Source organism: Barbus barbus (assembly GCF_936440315.1).
Source record: "Barbus barbus genome assembly, chromosome: 4".
Taxonomy (NCBI): domain Eukaryota; kingdom Metazoa; phylum Chordata; class Actinopteri; order Cypriniformes; family Cyprinidae; genus Barbus; species Barbus barbus.
Genome location: NC_136732.1, coordinates 31065056 through 31087567, shown reverse-complemented (window position 1 = coordinate 31087567; position 22512 = coordinate 31065056). Strand labels below are relative to the sequence as shown.

Below are 22512 nucleotides of genomic sequence, written 5' to 3'. Positions count from 1 at the left end.
ACAAACAGGTGTGTTTGATTAGGGTTGGCGCTAAACTCTGCAGGACAGTGGCCCTCCAGGACCGAAGTTGCCCATCCCTGGTCTGGATGCACAAGCTGTCATCAACACAAATGATCATACTTAACAAATGATCATAAAAATGTTTTTATCATTATAACAATATTTATCTAGATGACTTATATTTATTTCCATTTTATTAACTTCTCACCATACTTTCTGCAATTTTCTTCAATAATAATTAAATTCAAAACGGATGAAAATTAAGTTTTCAATTTTGCTAGGATGTTTTTTATTCTTTCCTCCATTAAAGTGCAACACACACACACACATATATATATATATATATATATATATATATATATATACACTCACTGGCCACTTTATTAGGTACACCTTGCTAGTACCGGGTTGGACCCCCTTTTGCCTTCAGAACTGCCTTAATTCTTCGTGGCATAGATTCAACAAGGTGTTGGAAACATTACTCAGAGATTTTGGTCCATATTGACATGATAGCATCACGCAGTTGCTGCAGATTTGTCGGCTGCACATCCATGATGCAAATCTCCCATTCCACCACATCCCAAAGGTGCTCTATTGGATTGAGATCTGGTGACTGTGGAGGCCATTTGAGTAAAGTGAACTCATTGTCATGTTCAAGAAACCAGTCTGAGATGATTTGAGCTTTGTGACATGGTGTATTATCCTGCTGGAAGTAGCCATCAGAAGATGGGTACACTATTGTCATAAAGGGATGGACATGGTCAGCAACAATACTGGCGTTTAAACTGTGCTCTGTGGCTGTGGCGTTTAAACGATGCTCAATTGGTACTAAGGGGCCCAAAGTGTGCCAACAAAATATCCCCCACACCATTACACCACCACCACAAGCCTGATCCGTTGAGACAAGACAGGATGGATCCATGCTTTTATGTTCTTTACGCCAAATTCTGACCCTACCATCTGAATGTCGCAGCAGAAATCGAGACTCATCAGACCAGGCAACATTTTTCCAATCTTCTATTGACCAATTTTGGGGAGCCTGTGCGAATTGTAGCCTCCGTTTCCTGTTCTTAGCTGACAGGAGCGGCACCCGGTGTGGTCTTCTGCTGCTGTAGCCCATCTGCTTCAGGGTTCGACGTGTTGTGCGTTCAGAGATGGTATTCTGCATACCTTGGTTGTAACGAGTGGTTATTTGAGTTACTGTTTCCTTTCTATCATCTCTAACCAGTCTGCCCATTCTCCTCTGACCTCTGACATCAGAAAGGCATATTTTCTCTTTTTCGGACCATTCTCTGTAAACCCTAGATATGGTAAAAATCCCAGTAGATCAGCAGTTTTTGAAATACTCAGACCAGTATACCCGTCTGGCACCAACAACCATTCCACGTTCAAAGTCACTTAAATACCCTTTCTTCCCCAATCAGCAAGTCATCTTCACCACATCTAGATGCCTAAATGCATTGAGTTGCTGCCATGCGATTGGCTGATTAGCAATTTGTGTTACCAAGCAATTGAACAGGTGTACCTAATAAAGTGGCCGTGAGTGTACATAGTACCCCCTAGGAGCTGCTTAAGTACTCATAGTTTCGGAAGCAAAGAAGCAAGTAATAAAAAAAGATAAAAAAAAAAAGCCTTTCCAAAGTATTCCCTGGAACCGGAGAAAACAACCCCCCCCCCCCCCCCCCCCAATTATGCTGTTTGACTAAATATTTAGCAAAAGTGCACTCTTGCTTATGTTATGAAATGTAATATTTCCTAATATTCTTTGTATTGCTGTACTGTTCATTTTTTCCTTAATCCATTTATATTTTGAGGAGGCACAGCTTCCTTTACCATTCCTATTAGCAGTCCACAGAAAAAAAAAAAAAAACTCTGATAGGTCCATCTGTACACCTCTGCTCTTTCTCGGTTCCTCCAGGGCTTACTGGTCTCCTGACCCTGCTGTTCTCCACACCAGGCCTTCAGGCTGTAGTAATTACCACCCTCCCTTCTCCCTGCACTCACACATACATAACAGCAGCTCCTTCTCACAACTTTCTTCATGTTCCTCACACTCCCACTTCCTTGCAGCTCACCTCCGTCCTCTAACTCCTTCCATAATGACTCACCGGGCAATTTGACACTCCCACTGCGTGGCCGGCCCCTTAACAAACCATTTCATTTACTCGTGCAAGACCCAGCCTGACACGCGGCCATGATGCATCTGAGCTGTTTTTAAAGCCGGTGTGATGAGCTGCAGAGCAGGACGGCTGAACGGGGCCCCTAAGTCACCAGTGCTGTCATCTCTGACAGACAGGGGCCGCGGGCATCTACATGTCACTGAAGCTCCATTAGGCTTGGTCAACTAACCTCAGGGAAACTGACAGGGTGTGCAGGTGCGGTGAGAGCAGTGGTCAGAACTTTAATGCTGAGATGCACATCTGGAGAGAGGCCACAATTTATCATTATGACTCACAAAGAGAGAGAGGAATAGATAGGGCTCCACTGACTCCTGACTGCTTGTATCTGTCTGTGGAGCGCATGTGGACATGCTGAGTTTGTCATGGTTATTGATGCGCATGGTGAGATTCTCATACTTTCACTAGAGTGTGTTTGCCTGACACAACCACTTGATGGCCTGAGCTACTTGAAAGGATTCCACAGGGGGATATAATACAGAATAATACAACTTTTCAAGTGTTTTATATGTGCATATATAACATTATGCAACAATAATTCCAGTCCCCGGTAATAGTCAAACAGTGCCAATACTTCTCAGTGTTTATATCATACTATGCATTAATAGTGGGGATTACTCATTGACTCTTATTTCAGGTTACATTGACATACCAGTAGGTGGCAACAAGTGACTGTCTTAATGAGCGATTCATTGAATCACTGAATCATTCATTGAATCAACTGGTTCAAAACACTGAACTGAAAAAGGAACTGAATGAGTCATTTAATTATTCACTCAACCGATTTGGTCAAAACACTGATTTAACAACAGTTCTGCTGCAGCTTTGTACGAAACTATTTGCATTGGTAGAGCAAAAGAAGACACATTTAAAAGCAGCAATTCAAATATGCTTTTTGATAAAGTCTCAGCTTTCAAATTACATCAGTTTTATCATTAGATTCAAATAATAAATGTCATTTTGACACTTTAATGTAGCGTGACAGATTGCTGTTGCTGCTTCCCATCAAATGGCAGTTGAAAGCTATTCAAAGGGCCATAGCTCATAAGTTGGAAAAGGTTTCATATTATATTATATTACATTATATTGTTAAATATATGCAAAATATTGTAAATACATACTAATTTTACCTGTTACTGATGCCTTAAATAATTAAACATATGTTTGAATAAATCTCCTAATTCTGTCAACTTAAAAAAAAAAGTCTACATTTTTGGAATCTTTAGAGGCAATTTATTAGTTACAATTTAGGTGTCCTTGTTACAATGCAATTATACATTTAAGTACTGACTACTGAGTAATGTTAATTAACTACATGTACTAACTATATGGTTAGGGTTTGGTTTAGGGTTACTTGCATGTAATCATGCATAATTTATTGTTATTATAATAGTAAAAACATGTAACGTGTAACAAGGACACCTTAAATAAAGTGTTACCCAATTTTTTTATTCATATACTCTGTTTCGTTAGAGGCTAACAGGCTTATGTTGGTGAAACAAAAATAACTTCATCATTAGAAAAAGAATACACTTTCTAATGATAGAACTTGTGTTCCTAGATCAAAACGATCAGGTTTCCAATCATTACTGATGTTGCAAATGGACTTGTTTGTTACAGTGTGGCTTTGGGCGTTTCTGGATCTTCTAGAAATGAAAAGTCAGCCACATGAGGGAAATGCAAAGCACTTTATATTACAGATTAAATGGAGAGATATTACACACACTGTGTGGTTTATATTTGGAAGCTCTTCCTGCCTTATTGCACCCCTGCATGTGGTATGTATCCAGTTTTTCTTTGTATAACTTGCTCATTTTAAGGCTGTCTGCTATATGCTAACATAGCTTCATTTTCCAGACCTCGGCCAACATTCAGTACATTTAGCAGAGCACTCAGCAAATTAAGATTGGTAATAAACAAATACATTTCTTGGATAGTTTCTAATGAATATTAGATGATCTTATTGCAGCAGAACAATCAATCCCAGCTACTGTGGCACTGCGCTAACGACAGGGGAACAGAGAAAGCGTTACAGCAGCCATCCCGCCATTTCCACGCACATTTGTACCCTGTACAATTTGTTTCGTCCCAGAGGAGGGTGAATTGTGGGAGATACATCAGGCTGTGTCAGGCTCAATCAGACATGGCCTTGAGCAGAACAAGCTTTCTGTCCCTGCTAGTAACCCCACATAAGCTCCAGATGCTTCTACTAATCTCAAAATGTGAAAAACTTGCAGATGAATGTGTTGAAAATATGCAGAATTTGAACATAAACCTCTCATTAAAAACCCTACCCTTGCTCATTTTCCTCATGAAAATTATACTAGAAAAAAATATTTTAAATAAATAGAGATCAAATTGGAATAATTTGATACTATAAAAATGACAGTACTTCATAACATTTGATATAATCTAACAGTCCCTCACAGTCAAGAAAAAAGGACATTCTGTGTACTGTAGGTCTACTGTAGGTACATTTGAGATTCACACTGCACAGTCCTAGCATGCACTGCTCTAGTGCTCAATTTCAGGTCACTGAGTCTCACCACAACTGACAATAAACTCAACAATGTCTATTCCTCTGTCACTGATACTCGTGTGCTGCGACTGGCTGAGGAAGAATGTTCTTCACTTGTGAGTGAAAGTCTCTTGACACAATTAATAAAAGTAGAATTCAAAAAATGCTAAAAATAGAAAGAACAATTAATCAGCTGGTTGGTTTATAGTCGGAGGGATGAATGGGGTGGGAGGAGGGAGGGGGTATGTACATGAACATTCAAGGACGGCATGCGAATACTTACATAAATATCTGCACCATAAAATCCGTCCTGGTAAACAACACTGGAAAGATGCAAACACACGCACACACAGACAAACACCAAACAAAACACATCAATATTAGTGCATGTTCCCATGCAAGCAGTACCAACTCCATCTCTAGCCAGGGTTAGTGGAACAGAATAAGAAATACATACACACTGAATAAGAGTGACAAAGGGTCTCTAGAAGCACTTTTGAAGTAATTACAAACGAGTAAAGGCTTTGTACAGGGGTCACAGAGAGCTGAAATTTCTTCACATCATATTTTAGTCATTAGCAAAATGTAAAAAAATTAAATAGAAAACAAAATCTATGTAGTAAATGTTAAAAATGAGGACAAAATGAATTTATTATTATTATTATTATTATCAATCAACCATATTGTATCACACTTCTGAAAATAATTAAAGACCAAAATTATTAACAGATTTCATCCATACGTTTGTTTTGTGGATAATTTCAGTCTTAGGTGTGCTATATTTTTCTTTGTAAACATTTTTTTTTGAAAATCACTTGATTGGTAATTGGCATTTAAATGAAACTGAGGGTGACAATGATCATTTCTGAGCCACATTCACAGCTGTAAAATGCTGATAATTCTTTAAAATCTAATTAAATACAATCTATATTTTGTGTTTAGTTTGTCAAAACCAAAGACTAAAAATCATATAAAAAACTTCATAATTCTAAAAATTCTATTGATGCTTGACAAACACTGATATTTCCTTTGGATGTATTTTTATCACACAGTTTAAGTGGCATGTTTTTATTTAGTTTTGATTATTTGTGTTACATTTATTTTTGCTGTGAATCTTCTAACCTTCACGTTTGTCAATTTACACAAGACAGCAGGCAGTGGAAACTACTGTAGTCTGTGGCACCTGACACCTCAAAACTCCACAGAACCTCCATCAATATTATCAGCTTGCAGTTACATACATGAAATCAGAACCAAAATAATCAGAAACATCATTTGACTGCTCAGAGATCACAAATCCTTCTGCATTCAGTTGTTCGAGAGGATTTACATAATGTTACATTACAAAAACGGAACGCTTAAGGCCATCGACCATGACAGAGCAGCATGACAGATGACTGTCCTCATTACTTGCAGGATGCACGGGCAGAGATGCATGCACGTTACAGTGGCCCAGCGACGAGGGGGAGTGCTTGTCAGAAGAGAGGACTAAAGGTGAACTTGTGTGTGCGTGTGTGTTTATGTGAGAAGGGAGTGTTGTTACTTACCCCCCATAGGCTGGGATGTGTGGGGGAGGTGCAGCTGCCCGGAACGTATTGTAGACGGTGCGCCCTCTTCCTCTTAAGTGTGCCCCTCTATACGCCGCCGCCGCCGCCGTGGCTGCTGGGTATGGGAAGCCTGGCACTGTGAGGAAAACATACAGTATATATGTGAGGAAGCATTACAGAAGAATGATAGTTAAACAGAACTATCGGAGCTGCGTAGCTATTGTTAACGAACATTTTAACGTTACACTTTATTTTATGGTGTCTTTGTTACAGTGTAATTGTACATTTAAGTATTGAGTAATATTAATGAACATTCTGTAGGGTTAGTTGCATGTATGCACAATTTACTGTTGTTACTATAGTAAGTACATGTATCTTGAGTTACAAGGATAATGTAAAATTGATACCAAAATCGGGTTACACTTTATTTTAAGGTGCCCTTGTTACAGTGTAATTATACATGTAGGTACTAATAATATTAATTAACTACACATACTTACTACATGGTTAGGGTTAGGATGAGGGTTAGGATAAGGGTTGCATGTAATTATGCAGAAGTTATTGTTATTATAATAGTAAGTATATGTAACATGTGTAACAACCTTAAAATAAAGTGTTACCAAAAACTGTTGTACTTGAAACAAAGCTAAAAATTAAACAAATATTAGATGAAAAACTGAAAAAAAGGAAAAGCTAAGTATTAAAAGTGAAATGAAAATAAATGAAGGCTAAATAGAATTATTTAATAAAAACAACAACAAATAAAAATGCCCAAAGCACAAAATGACTAAAACTTGAAAGATGAGAACTATAAAAATAAAATACGAATCATATTTATTCAAATAATATTTTAATAATAATAGTTAATAGTATATATAAATTAATAGTATATTGTGGCGGGATTAGCCAACGACAGACACAGTGGGCGTGGCATCAAGCCTCGGAGAGGTTTTTATTAAACAATAAAAAGGCAAATAAAGTGTCCAAAGGGGCAAAGTGTCCAAATAAATGGGGAATCTGGTGTCCTCGTTGTGCCGCGGGGCTTGTGCAGGAAGGTAGTGTTCAGAAGGGAAGGGTCCAGGGAAGGGGCGGAGCGAGTGGCGGCGGCGGCGTCTCTTGCGCGGCTTCGTCCATCTCCTGGATTCCCGGCGCTTCTGGGGGATTCGGCGGCCCGGCATCCTGGCCCGTCAGCCGCCTAACAGGTGCAGCAGTCCTGCTCGACGCACCCTTCCTGGACCCACGAGGACACCAGCGTGCATGCACGGGGAAGAGACCGGTCTCCCGAGGAGAGGCGCGCTCGGCGTTTAACAGCGGCGGTGACGAGGCTCCATTCACATCAGGTGCGCCTCATCACACGCCGCCAGCCGTGAGTATCCAGTGCCCCTCCTCTCTCACACACCCACTCCCGTCGGGAGCCTGGTGAAGGGCGGCGAATACGGGACGGGGTGGTGATGATGGACAGGGGGGAGGCAGCCGACTCGTCACATCCCCCCCCCCAAGCGACATCCCCGTCCGAGGGTCGCCGCCCACGCGGGAGTGCTACCTTCCTCAACCAGGCTCCAGCGGTCGGAGTGGGCGGGGCAGGGATTCCTCTCCGGGCAACTCTCCCTCTCGCACCGCGCCGGAACCGGGACAGAGGAACCGGGTATTAGTTCTCAGCCTCAACCAGCCACAGGGTAAATGACAAATAGAAACAACGTCACTTACCCCTTTGGTGGCTGTCCCCGTCCTTCCTCCGTCCCCGTACGGGCTCGGCGGCTTCGTGCGAGCGAGAGGGGATGACGTCATCTGATGTTGCCCAACTGCGCTGTCTAGGCTCCGCCTGCCCGCATTCTCCACCACTGTGGCGGGAGGAGCCAACGACAGACACAGTGGGCGTGGCATCAAGCCTCGGAGAGGTTTTTATTAAACAATAAAAAGGAAAATAAAGTGTCCAAAGGGGCAAAGTGTCCAAATAAACGGGGAATCTGGTGTCCTCGTTGTGCCGCGGGGCTTGTGCAGGAAGGTAGTGTTCAGAAGGGAAGGGTCCAGGGAAGGGGCGGAGTCCGGTGGCCGCACACGCTCCCCTCTCGGGGCCGGGAGCGAGTGGCGGCGGCGTCTCTTGCGCGGCTTCGTCCATCTCCTGGATTCCCGGCGCTTCTGGGGGATTCGGCGGCCCGGCATCCTGGCCCGTCAGCCGCCTAACGGGTGCGGCAGTCCTGCTCGACGCACCCTTCCTGGACCCACGAGGACACCAGCGTGCATGCACGGGGAAGAGACCGGTCTCCCGAGGAGAGGCGCTCGGCGTTTAACAGCGGCGGTGACGAGGCTCCATTCACATCAGGTGCGCCTCATCACACGCTGCCAGCCGTGAGTATCCAGCGCCCCTCCTCTCTCACACACCCACTCCCGTCGGGAGCCTGGTGAAGGGCGGCGAATACGGGACGGGGTGGTGATGATGGACAGGGGGGAGGCAGCCGACTCGTCACAATATATAAATAATAATAGCACTGGGAGAACTGTCATTATGTACATTTAAAAACAGGCCTTTCATGCTGTTTTGTAATAAAGGGTTTGATGTACTGTGACATCACCATCACAAGCACATTAACATGCGGCCCACATATATACATTAACGCCTATTCAGTATTCAGCAACTTGGCCTACCCTGATGCACGACAGTGTGAACTTTGTCAGTATGCTGAGATTAACCAATCATACAGATGTCATTTACATATAGATGCCTTAAAGCTACAGTAGCAAGAAAACATAAGAGGCAAAAATGATCAAGCGCAACTAAATTAAAAATGTTTGTTAGTACAAAAATGTAATAAATGGGGAAAAATAAAATGCAAAATTGGAGGATATGACCCCTTTAAACTCCATTATTGCAAAAGAACCTCCCCTCGGGGTGATTACACGGCTACTTTTGAAATAAGCAACTAAACGCTGAGAGGACTGATTTGAGGTGAATTTTTTTAATGTGTGAGAACAAAGACACAACAGGGTGACACAAAAAAAAATAGACCAGTGTTGCTAGGGACAGTCAAATACGCAGTTATATAATGTAATATTTGACTGTAAAATGCCACGACTGACCAATAAGAATCAGTATTCCAGAGCGCTGTGCCAAATTAACTATAATTCCACAAGTCTCAACTAATCTGAGCTGTGAGGAATGGTGCCCTACCTCCATCCACACCTGCAATTAGCCCCAAACTCTAATAATGAGTAATAACCAAACTACAGGAGGCATACAGACCTCTGAGGCTGGGTGAAAACAGAAAGCTTTGTATTGTTGTTAAATGATCATTAAGTTTAATAGGGCGTCGGTGGTGAAAATGACTTTTAAGAGGCTTAATTTGAAATGGTTGAGAGGAAGAAAGAGAGAGGGGGTTTGTGAAAGCTGCTCCATTCTTTAACATTACAGGTTTTCAAAAGGAGATAATATAAATGTCTAATAGGAGCATTGAATCTTTCATTTGGCCGATAAAAAATTAAGATTTAAGGAAGGGGTTTGCGTGATGTAGAAAGGTGAAAAGGACTGTTCCATTTGACTCTTTGTCACCTTGGATATGTCTCGCTTTCACGCAGTGCGTCAAAGCTGTCTAACTATATAAAAGAGTGAAATACAGCTAAATGAATGCTACAATTTACTTACCAATTTATTGTATTTATAAAGGAAGACAATACCTTCCCATTACTGAAATGTTTCATATTTGTAAGGTTACCTTTGTTAAAATACAAGAAGATTTATCTATAATTTACTAGTATCAGAATCATATATATGTGACCCTGGACCACAAAACCAGTCTTCAGTCGCTGGGGTATATTTGTAGCAATGGCCAAAATTACATTGTATGGGTCAGAATTATTGATTTTTCTTTTATGCCAAAAATCATTAGGACATCAAGTAAAGATCATGTTCCATGAAGATATTTAGTAAATTTCCTACTGTAAATATATCAAAATGTAATTTTTGAGTAGTAATACGCATTGCTAAGAACTTCATTTGGGCAACTTTGAAGGCGATTTTCTCAATATTTCGATTTTTTTGCACCCTCAGATTCCAGATTTTCAAATAGTTGTATCTCGGTCAAATATTGTCCGATCCTAACAAACCATACATCAATGGAACACTTATTTATTATGACCCTTATGACTGTTTTTGTGGTCCAGGATCACAAACACACACACACACACACACACACACGCACGCATACACACACACACACACACACACACACACACACACACACACACACATATATATATATATATATATATATATATACAGTGGTGTGAAAAAGTGTTGGACCCCTCCTGATTTTTTATTTTTTTGCATGTTTGTCACACTTTAATGTTTTTGAATGAAGTTTTTTTATTATGAAGGGAAAACAAAATCCAAACCCACATGGCCCTGTGTGAAAAAGTGCTTGCCCCCTAAACCTAATAACTGGTTGGGCCACCCTTAGCAGCAACAACTGCAATCAAGCGTTTGCGATAACTTGCAATGAGTCTGTTACAGCGCTGTGGAGAAATTTTGGCCCACTCATCTTGGCAGAATTGTTGTAATTCAGCCACATTGGAGGGTTTTCGAGCATGAACCGCCTTTTTAAGGTCATGCCACAGCATCTCAATAGGATTCAGGTCAGGACTTTGACTAGGCCACTCCAAAGTCTTCATTTCGTTTTTCTTCAGCCATTCAGAGTTGGATTTGCTGGTGTGTTTTGGATCATTGTCCTGCTGCAGAACCCAAGCTCGCTTCAGCTTCAGGTCACGAACAGATGGCCAGACATTGTCCTTCAGGATTTTTGGGTAGACAGCTGAATGCATGATTCCATTTATCACAGCAAGTCTTCCAGGTCCTGAAGCAGCAAAACAGCCCCAGACCATCACACTACCACCACCATACTGTTGGTATGATGTTCTTTTTCTGAAATGCTGTGTTACTTTTACACCAGATGTAATGGGACACACACCTTCCAAAAAGTTCAACTTTTGTCTCATCAGTCCACAGAGTATTTTCCCAAAAGTCTTGGGGATCATCAAGATGTTTTCTGGCAAAACTGAGATGAGCCTTTATGTTCTTTTTGCTCAGCAGTGGTTTTCATCTTGGAACTCTGCCATGCAGGCCATTTTTGCCCAGTCTCTTTCTTATGGTGGAGTCATGAACACTGACCTGAACTGAGGCAAGTGAGGCCTGCAGTTCTTTAGATGTTGTTGTGGGGTCTTTTGTGACCTCTTGGATGAGTCGTCTCTGCGCTCTTGTGGTAATTTTGGTCGGCCGGCCACTCCTGGGAAGGTTCACCACTGTTCCATGTTTTCACCATTTGTGAATAATGGCTCTCACTGTGGTTCGCTGGAGTCCCAAAGCTTTAGAAATGGCTTTATAAACTTTTCCAGACTGATAGATCTCAGTTCCTTTATTTCTCATTTGTTCCTGAATTTCTTTGGATCTCAACATGATGTGTAGCTTTTGAGGATCTTTTGGTCTACTTCACTTTGTCAGGCAGGTCCTATTTAAGTAATTTCTTGATTGCAAACAGGTGTGGCAGTAATCAGGCCTGGGTTGTGATTACTTGTGTTATCTTTGATTAATATTTAAATTGGTTTGATGATCTGAAACATTAAAGTGTGACAAACATGCAAAAAATAAAAAATCAGGAAGGGAAAACTTCAGGGAAAAAACACTTTTTCACACCACTGTAAATATATATAAAAATGCATAAAAAAAGAAAGATTAATTAGTCACATCATGTATTCTTTTCTCCTTTCATGCCAGGCAGCCCATCTGACAGTCATTTTTGAAATATGCTGCGTACATGTTTGCATATTTGCAAGAGCTTCACTTTGATGTGTAGAATGTGTCCTGAGGAAAATAAATATGAGATGTATTTAGCCTGAATATTTACAGGATAAACAACTTAGACTATGCACTTTCATTTAGAACGATGAAGGGTGGAAGGCTAGATGAAAATGGAGAGAGAGCGAGATAGAGCAACAGTAAGTGCCGCTGAATGAGAGATGGGAGCGTGCAGCACCAGCAGCAGCAGTGAGCTCCGGGGGGATGCACAGGAGAGTTAGTCCGTTTTATTGCTTTGAGAGCGATTACAGTGAAGCAGATGCTCTGGCCGACAGGAGGTAGCCTCCGCATCAAAGTCATAAAAGTGTACAACTGCTTTGTAGCGCAATATTTTCTCTCATTGGCTTTTGTGTGGGAAGTGTTTGGGGGGGTTGACGGGTGGGCAGAGCCCACATTTCATAAACACTGCAGGAGGTTTGGTTGCCCTGTGCATCGCGCTCTGCAACCTTACACAGTGCAGCAAACCGCAGAAGCTCTTTTACAGATGCATATATAAACAAGATGCGCTTCGAGATTAGACAAATCTCACAGCTTTCAGATAATGTAAAATGCACTGTGTATTGAGCACGGATAATTCTACAGCTTGTTGAAAACTAGGATCAAAAGTTATAAAAATAATTAACAGAAGTAAAAAAAAAATATATATAAAAAAAATCATACAAATTAAGAAAGAACACTCAAAAAAAAAATGCTGGGATAAATACAACCCAGTGCTGAGTGAGATATGGACAAACCCAGAAACCTGGTTGTTTTGACCCAGCGGTTCTGAGCAGTAACCCAATCACTGGGTCAAAACAACCCAATAGCTGGGTTTGTCCATACTAAATTATCAATGATTTCTACTGAAAATAAAATGAAATAAATTGAAATCTGAAACGATGAAAATTATTAATGAGTAAATAAATTTGAAATATCAGTGCTGTCAAACAATTAATCGTGATTAATTGCATCTAAAATAAAGTTTTTGTTTACATAATATATGTGTGTGTGTGTACTGTGTATATTTATAATGTATATATAAATACACACACATCCATGTATATATTTAAGCAAAATATGTTATGTTTTTATATTAAATATCTTTATCTGTAATATAAATTATATAAATATAAATATATACATGTAAATACATGTAATACATGTAAATATTTTCAAAATATATACTGTATGTGTGTTTATATATACATAATAAATATACAGTTGGGCAAAAAAGTATTTAGTCAGCCACCAATTGTGCAAGTTCTCCCACTTAAAAAGATGAGAGAGGCCTGCAATTTTCATCATAGGTACACTTCAACTATGAGAGACAGAATGGGGGGAAATAATCCAGGAAATCACATTGTAGGATTTTTAAAGAATTTATTTGCAAATAATGGTGGAAAATGTCAGACCTCTGTTGTGTGTGTCTTGTGTTTCCACGTGCTCCCTATGTTTCCATGTCCATATTTGGTTTGTTTCCTGTCCTCATCCTATGTGATTATTAGTTAATTCAAGTCTAGCCGTGTTTGTCTGATTATCCCTGATATTTAAGTCCTGCCTGTGTTGTGGTATGTCGTCTGGTCTACTCGTTACTCCCCGGTGTTCCTGTCTGTGTCTGCCTTGCCGTGATGTCTCCATTAAAGACATATTATTTGAGTTACATCCTCGTCTCCGTGTTCCTTGTTCCTCCCTGCTGTGTGCACCGTGACAGAAAATAAGTATTTGGTCAATAACAAAAGTTAATCTCAATACTTTTTCATATATACCCTTTGTTGGCAATGACAGAGGTCAAACGTTTTCTGTAAGTCTTCACAAGGTTTTCACACACTGTTGCTGGTATTTTGGCCCATTCCTCCATGCAGATCTCCTCTAGAGCAGTGATGTTTTGGGGCTGTCGCTGGGCAACACGGACTTTCAATTCCCTCCAAAGATTTTCTATGGGGTTGAGATCTGGAGACTGGCTAGGCCACTCCAGGACCTTGAAATGCTTCTTACGAAGCCACTCCTTTGTTGCCCGGGCGGTGTGTTTGGGATCATTGTCATGCTGAAAGACCCAGCCACGTTTCATCTTCAATGCCCTTGCTGATGGAAGGAGGTTTTCACTCAAAATCTCACGATACATGGCTCCATTCATTCTTTTCAAACACGACGAGTTGAGTTTTTACCAAAAAGTTCTATTTTGGTTTCATCTGACCATATGACATTCTCCCAATCCTCCTCTGGATCATCCAAATGCTCTCTAGCAAATTTCAGGCGGGCCCGGACATGTACTGGCTTAAGCAGGGGGACACGTCTGGCACTGCAGCATTTGAGTCCCTGGCGGTGTAGTGTGTTACTGATGGTAGCCTTTGTTACTTTGGTTCCAGCTCTCTGCAGGTCATTCACTAGGTCCCCCCGTGTGGTTCTGGGATTTTTGCTCACCGTTCTTGTGATCATTTTGACCCCACGGGGTGAGATCTTGCGTGGAGCCCCAGATCGAAGGAGATTATCAGTGGTCTTGTACGTCTTCCATTTTCTAATAATTGCGCCCACAGTTGATTTCTTCACACCAAGCTGCTTGCCTATTGCAGATTCAGTCTTCCCAGCCTGGTGCAGGTCTACAATTTTGTTTCTGGTATCCTTCGACAGCTCTTTGGTCTTGGCCATAGTGGAGTTTGGAGTGTGACTGTTTGAGGTTGTGGACAGGTGTCTTTTATACTGATAACGAGTTCAAACAGGTGCCATTAATACAGGTAACGAGTGGAGGACAGAGGAGCCTCTTAAAGAAGAAGTTACAGGTCTGTGAGAGCCAGAAATCTTGCTTGTTTGTAGGTGACCAAATACTTATTTTACCGAGGAATTTACCAATTAATTCATTAAAAATCCTACAATGTGATTTCCTGGATTCTTTCCCCCATTCTGTCTCTCATAGTTGAAGTGTACCTATGATGAAAATTATAGGCCTCTCTCGTCTTTTTAAGAGGGAGAACTTGCACAATTGGTGGCTGACTAAATACTTTTTTGCCCAACTGTACACAGTACACACACATAAATCATGTAACAAAAACTTTTATTTTGGATGCGATTAATCGTTTGACAGCACTAGATGATGATTGATCAATGATGATTACAATTTATCAATAAAAATAAAAATAATAAAAATAAAAGTTAAAATTTAAGGTGGGGAAAATTCTGAATGATTCTGATTATCACCACTCATTTGCAAAAAATAAATAAAAATAAAATAAATAAATAAATAAAAAATATAGATTACTAGTCAGCTAGCCAGTTGTTGGATGACTAGCTGACCCATCCCTATTAAATTTACAGTTATTTTCCTTTAAGAAAAATGTAAGTAGACAGTCACTATTTATATACTGTTCTCTACAGGCCCTCCCCAACTGGTAGCTTTATAATTCAAACGTATGTAATCTCACAGTAAGCAGTCTTTTCAAACACATTTCAAGTCTTAGTGAATATACATTTTTAATCACCTCTGTACACATGTTGGGGTCATTTCAAATAGTTTCTTCCCACAATGCAATCTCAAACGTTCAATGTACACAGAAGCGGCCACCAAAAGTGCTTTCATTCTGCTTTAAAACGCTTCGTCCTTCCGCTAAAAGCTGCTTGTTGTCTTCTACGATAGCCTATCTGCACAAATTAATTCCATTTTGCTGCTGTCTTTTTGCAAATTCTCAAATTCTTCTATTGCACTCTGTTAATTGCAAGTCACTTTTCAAACTTATCATTTAGTATTTGTGAATTCAAAAAAGCCCAGCAACGTTGAAAGCGCCAGAGGCGGCCACTGTCTCTCGTTCAGTCAGGACTCAATCAAAGAGAGAGAGAGAGCAAGGACAATGATGTCATACTAAAACACTGAAACATTAGCGCTGCGAAACTGTCAGTCAGTACAAATCACCCTCTAAATCATTACGACCCAACATACTCCATTTCAGTTCATATGGCTGAAACTCTCTCGGCCAAAACGAGTCTGTTTCTTCAGAAAATTCAATAATCTGAATGTTAGGCATAGAGAAGTCACCCTTTCTCTCCTCTCACTTAAGGAAATGAGTTTACCAATATGTGATCAATTATTTCTTTGCCAATAAACATTAAAGATGAGAAATTGAGGTCAATAAATGAATGTGTGTATGTGTGTGCAGAGAAACATATGACGTCTGGATGGTGTGAGCGTTTATGTGTGCATTTCTTCAAATAGTAGGCACTTCATGTCTCAGAGGGTTGAGTTTCATTCACACACAATATATATGTGTATATATATATATATATATATATATATATATATATATACAGTATCTCACATAAGTGAGTACACCCCTCACATTTTTCTAAATATTTTATTATATCTTTTCATGTGACAACACTGAAGAAATAGCACTTTGCTACAATGTAAAGTAGTGAGTGTACAGCTTGTATAACATTGTAAATTTGCTGTCCCCTCAAAATAACTCAACTCACAGCCATTAATGTCTAAACCGCTGGCCACAAAAGTGAGTACACCCCCTAAGTGAAAATGTCCAAATTGGGCCCAAAGTGGTAATATTTTGTGTGGCCACCATTGTTTTCCAGCACTGCCTTAACCCTCTTGGGCATGGAGTTCACCAGAGCTTCACAGGTTGCCACTGGAGTCCTCTTCCACTCCTCCGTGACGACATCACAGAGCTGGTGGATGTTAGAGACCTTGCGCTCCTCCACCTTCCATTTGAGGATGTCCCACAGACAATAAGGTTTAGGTCTTGGCCAGTCCATCACCTTTACCCTCATCTTCTTTAGCATGGAAGTGGTCGTCTTGGAGGTGTGTTTGGGGCCGTTATCGTGTTGGAATACTGCCCTGCGGCCCAGTCTCTGCTTCAGTATGTCACAGTACATGTTGGCATTCATGGTTCCCTCATAGCACTCATGAAGCCCCAGACCATGATACTCCCACCACCATGCCTGACTGTAGGCGAGACACACTTGTCTTTGTACTTCTCACCTGGTTGCCGCCACACACGCTTGACACCATCTGAACTAAATAAGTTTATCTTGGTCTCATCAGACCACAGGACATGGTTCCAGTAATTCATGTCCTTAGTCTGGTTGTCTTCAGCAAACTGTTTTTCTGCGGGCTTTCTTGTGCATCATCTTTAGAAGAGGCTTCCTTCTGGGACGACAGCCATACAGACCAATTTGATGCAGTGTGCGGCGTATGGTCTGAGCAGGCTGTGACAGGCTGACCCGCCACCCCTTCAACCTCTGCAGCAATGCTGGCAGCACTCATACGTCTATTTCCCAAACACAACCTCTGGATATGATGCTGAGCACGTGCACTCAACTTCTTTGGTTGACCATGGCGAGGCCTGTTCTGAGTGGAACCTGTCCTGTTAAACCGCTGTATGGTCTTGGCCACTGTGCTGCAGCTCAGTTTCAGGGTCTTGGCAATCTTCTAATAGCCTACGCCATCTTTATGTAGAGCAACAATTATTTTTTTCAGATCCTCAGCGAGTTTTTTGCCATGAGGTGCCATGTTGAACTTCCAGTGACCAGTATGAGATATGAGAACTGAATATGCTGGAGTTTGTTTTTGGATGAGCTAGGAGAATTTTTCTTGAAACCCTCCCAAACAACATGTGGTGATGTAGGTGCTGTTTGACAATTTTCTGGATTTCTGGTGACAAGGTTTTCTGACCCCGAGACTCAACTATTTTCTACAATTCTCCAGCTGTGGTCCTTGGAGAGTCTTTAGCCACTCAAACTCTCCTCATCACCATGCATTAGGACGATATATAGACACACGTCCTCTTCCAGGCAGTTTTGTAACATTTTATGTTGATTGGAAATTCTTAATTATTGCCCTGATGATGGAAATAACTTCACTAATTTGTGAAGCTCAATTATCTTTTGCTGCACATCAGAAATATATTCTTTGGTTTTTCTCATTGTGATGGATGATTAAGGGAATTTGGGCTTTGTTTTCCCTCCTATATATATTTCTGTGAAACAGGAAGCCATCGCTGGATAATTTCATGTTCATAATCACCCTGGATTGCTCAAAATTGTGAATATGAATGGGAATATACCTCAGAGATATTTTACTCATAAGAATTTCTAGGGGTACTGATAATTGTGTCCAACGTGTATTTGAGAAAAACATTTATTTCATAAGTTATTATTTCATTAGATTTTCCCCCATTTTTATTTGTTTTAGTTCAATGAAAGGTTAGATTTTTGTGATTGTTTTAAATAAAAGATCAAAAGGATTAATAATGCAGGTTTATTTTCAGAGCCTTCTTTGATCATATTTACCAAGGGTGCCAATAATTCTGACCACGACTGTAGATGTGTATATATATATATATATATATATATATATATATATATAGTTCATCTAAAAACATATATATATAGTTCATCTAAAGTGAAAAAATAAACTATTTATACAGTACCTGTTATTATTTTACTATTTATATTTATGTGTATGTGGTTACCAAAGAGACAACAGTGTAAGTAAAGATCACGTTTGAGCTGAAATATGAAATATGATGTGTGAAGACAACAAAGAAAAATCAAGGTATATGTCACATGGAAAATGGAATTGCATAATTTCATTTTGATTGCATAATGCGATAAAAAACACAGTTAAATAATGCACTTACAATATACAACAAACCGTTACATTTTTCTGCTCTGTGGATGATATTTTTACCAAAAGCTTGTAAATAGTATGGGCCCTAGAAAGTATTTGGACAAGTCACAATTAAAATGGTTGAATTCACTGCACTACTAGTTTTTTTTTTAAATTGAATATTTTATTGTGCACCATTTCCAATGAGGCTGTGATTATGGAACACCTTTGCCACTATGAAATATATAAAAAAAAAAGAAAAACATTTTTCTCTCAGAATTCAGACATTTTCCCCTCACAATTGCACATTTATATCTGACTTTTCAAAAGCTGCAATTACAAGTTTGCATAGTTATAGTCAAATTGTGCAAAAATATTAAAACATTACTCAAGTGTGCATTTTGAATACACACAATGCTAATCATTAAATTTACCTTAGCAAGGAAAACAAAATACACCAGTTTGATATGTGATAGAAATTACATTGTTGGTTCAGGAACAAAAATGAGACAGAATTCTCTTATGATGCTTGTGTCCGTGCACAAGTATGGCTGTCAGACGTGCATCTTCTAAAAGTGCCCATAGTTGAGGAAACACCCTTATATTTGTCTTTTGTTAGCAGGCAGCATATATGAATTTAAAAAATAATTCCTAGAGCTGCATCTTTTTAACCTTGCTCATGTGTGAACTCATTTCCTGAACAAAACACATGCATTAGAGAAAGACAGAGTGTGCATGTGTGCATCTTTAAAGAAGAGCCTCAGATTTCCTGTGGTCAGAGATGGTCTCAATTTGCATAATCTCTGGGCGTAAATTGCTGGAAGTCTAATTTTCAAACATCCCAATCTCCGTCAGGCGTAACACTTAATCAGAGATCAGCCCGGCAGACAAGCGAGGTCTGGCACGTTGGTCAGCCCTCAGCCTTGTGCTGATAGCTTTCATTCCCCTCAGCCGGAGAACTGTTAATGAACATCAAAGCTATCTTAAATCAACAGTCTGCCACAGGTGAGAGCAGCTTCGAGTGGCGACCGCTGAGGCTTGTTTAGAAACCAACCTCACGTCACACATCTGACTGTCTCATAAATCAAAGACGCTCCTTTTCCATCCCGGTCCTTCAGGATATTTGTTCATATAGGTAACTTTCTAGCTTACTAGTCACCATTCAAATTCACGCTCAATCGCACTGTGTAGTATTTCTTTCTGTAATCTCAGCAACTACGTGCCAATGCTTATTTCAGCCGTTAGACAAACGAAAGGATCTGAGGCGTTTTCCAATATTGCCACAATTCAGGCGTATAAACGACGCTTTAATTATAATTAAGACAAAGATCTAAAAAAAAAGAAACGGTGAGCGCTGGAAAGAACAAAACATTCACACCTTAATGAGATGTGTGCTGTTTGGACACTTGAAAGGTGAGACGAAAGCAAATCAATAATGAGCCATTTTGTAATTAACAGAATGTGCGCTGAATTAGGCAAACGACTGTCTAGAGAAATTGAAAATATTGATTTTAATTTCTAAAATATATTTCAGCCCTTTGATGCCCTTGTGTCGACAGACAATTAGATTTAACCATCACCTCAATAATTTTGCCTTCCCGTTTATTCCTATTATCATAAAATCTCGATATTTTCCCATATAATGGAGGAGGTAATGATGTTTAGGGAAGGTCAGAGGCTGGGATGGCCAAGGTTGAGGAGGAGATGGCCGAAGAAAACGAGAGAAAAAGAGTTCAGCGTGTGTTTCAACCAACGAAACCTGCTCGCTTTCAAAGGCCCATAAAATTAAATGAAGCCCTGGGGGTCTGGAAGCTTTCTGGATTATGTTTTCAAAGATGTGTACCGTGTTTGCAGTTGTGACAATGACGTGTTGGAGCCTCTTGCCAATAGGCCAGCGAACACAGATGCACATTGTGAAACAGGCCCTTTGGGTGATTAGAATTATCACTTCCTGCCTGTCAGCTCTTTCAAGCCTATGCCAGAGCCCATAGATTAAGGTCACCCGTTATACACACCTAAAAACACCAGGCCCAGAACTATGCCTCCATCAAATAATGCACTTAAACAACAACCGCTACAATTTTCTGCTTGTTTGTGGTTGATATTTTTAACCAAAAACTGAACAGCACTGACAAAGACCCAACAAGTATCTGGACACTTCTAAGTCACACTTAAAATGTTGGAATTTCATTCTACCACCCACTCCTTTCAAACCACCCAACTAACAAGGAACATTCTCAGAATTTTGGTTAACATTCTGGCAACATTCTCTCAAAGTTAGGAACAAACGTTCTTCTAGCAATGTTAACAGATGTTTGTTCAGAGTTACCTGTCTTTACTAATGTTCTCAAAGCAGTAGCACAAAAACATTACTTATACATTGCTCATGGAATGTTTTATTTCTGAAACATTTTTTAAATGTCACTACTTGCTTCAGAACGTTCAAAGAACATTTAAAAGTAACGTTCCCATTATAAAATGTAATGTTCCTTTGACGTTTGCATAAGCAAAATAACACTTTTTAAAAATATTTTTGAAATGTTCGGAATGTTCAGATATAATGTTTTCATAATATAATGGAAACATTAGCAAAATGTACTTATTACTACTTATTTTTGTCTGCTGTGCAAGTGGCATCTATAACAAATGATGCCATTCTCTCAGAAGTAACTTTGCATTTCTGAGGTAATTTTATTAGCAACTACTAGTGTAGTTCATTGCATTTAGTATGAAATATCTAATTATTAGCGTGAAAAGTGCACTTTCTTTCTTCAAAATGAATGGCACTTTGATTTTTCACCCAGTGACTTCTCTAATGCAATGAGATTCATAAATCTTTAAGCTGCCAATACTATTTGGAGCCACTGTAAGTCCAATATATTGTAATAAAATAATATAACAGGAAAACAGTGAGCTTTTTCAAACTTGCTTTTTTGAAAGGAATATGAAAATATCATATCTAATATCTGAGTAATTCACCATTTCATATCTTCTGCAGTGTTCATAAACAGATGATTCAGAGCATGTGGGTTGAGAACTTTTTCACACACACAAAGCACATTAGTGAAGCTGCCCATTAGCCCTAAATGCAAATGCATTTATCGCAATGATAGTGTTACTTTGATGCTTTGTGCAATTATTAATTTGCAGCATTTATAGTAATATGATTGTGTTTATTTATAAGAACACAATTTTGATTTTTGCTTCATATGTTCAGAAAATCTACAGAAAGGTGAAGATAAATGATAATGATTTGGTCCATTTTAGTTTATAGGAGTTCTACATTTACAAATAGAGCAATTAATACATTTTACAAATATATGAATTTATTATTTTTTACTTTTTAAGAAAAAAAAAACCTGCTTTTGATCATTTCCCATGGCATTCTTCCCTACATTTGTCAAAATTCTTGTTTTTGTTAGAGCTATTTTATGTCCAAAAATCCAAAATGATCATCATTACATAACATGCATACCCAATCTTTTTACTAAAGATATTACGAATTACAGAGCCAGTTTCTTTTCCACTCACCTGCATAGAATTCTGGGCTGTAGACTGCACCCACGACTGGATTCAACTTCCAGCCTAGACATAAGACAGAGAGGGAGATCTGATATTAGCCACCTCAGTCTGCACTGCTGAAAATTTACATCTGATCCTACACAAGACATAGAGATGGATTCGGGCTAACTAGACCCTCCAGGCCAGTGTGTAATGATGTCAGTAGAGGGCTGACCACACTGAAGCGCTGCTGTCATCCAGAGTAAGGAAAGGGCACGGAGCGGTCTGACAGATTTCTCTCTGATTCTAACCTCTACAAATGGCCTGTCTGTTTAAGC

The 22512-nt window shown here is 39.8% G+C and overlaps 1 protein-coding gene across 7 annotated transcripts in view; it reads right to left on the bottom strand.

Moving 5' to 3' along the window:
• The window catches only part of LOC306865490 (RNA binding protein fox-1 homolog 1), a 148813-nt gene that overhangs the window by 14294 nt on the left and 112007 nt on the right, over positions 1–22512 (bottom strand). For 6 of the 7 annotated variants that reach the window (XM_079410112.1, XM_079410110.1, XM_079410113.1 and 3 more), the window contains exons 7-9: positions 22205–22258; positions 6243–6378; positions 4979–5018 (exon numbers count right to left, since the gene is read on the bottom strand). In XM_079410112.1, coding sequence (XP_079266238.1) covers positions 4979–5018; positions 6243–6378; positions 22205–22258 — 230 coding nt within the window. The remainder of the gene's footprint in view (positions 1–4978; positions 5019–6242; positions 6379–22204; positions 22259–22512) is intronic. The other variant, XM_079410116.1, reaches the window with a different exon arrangement.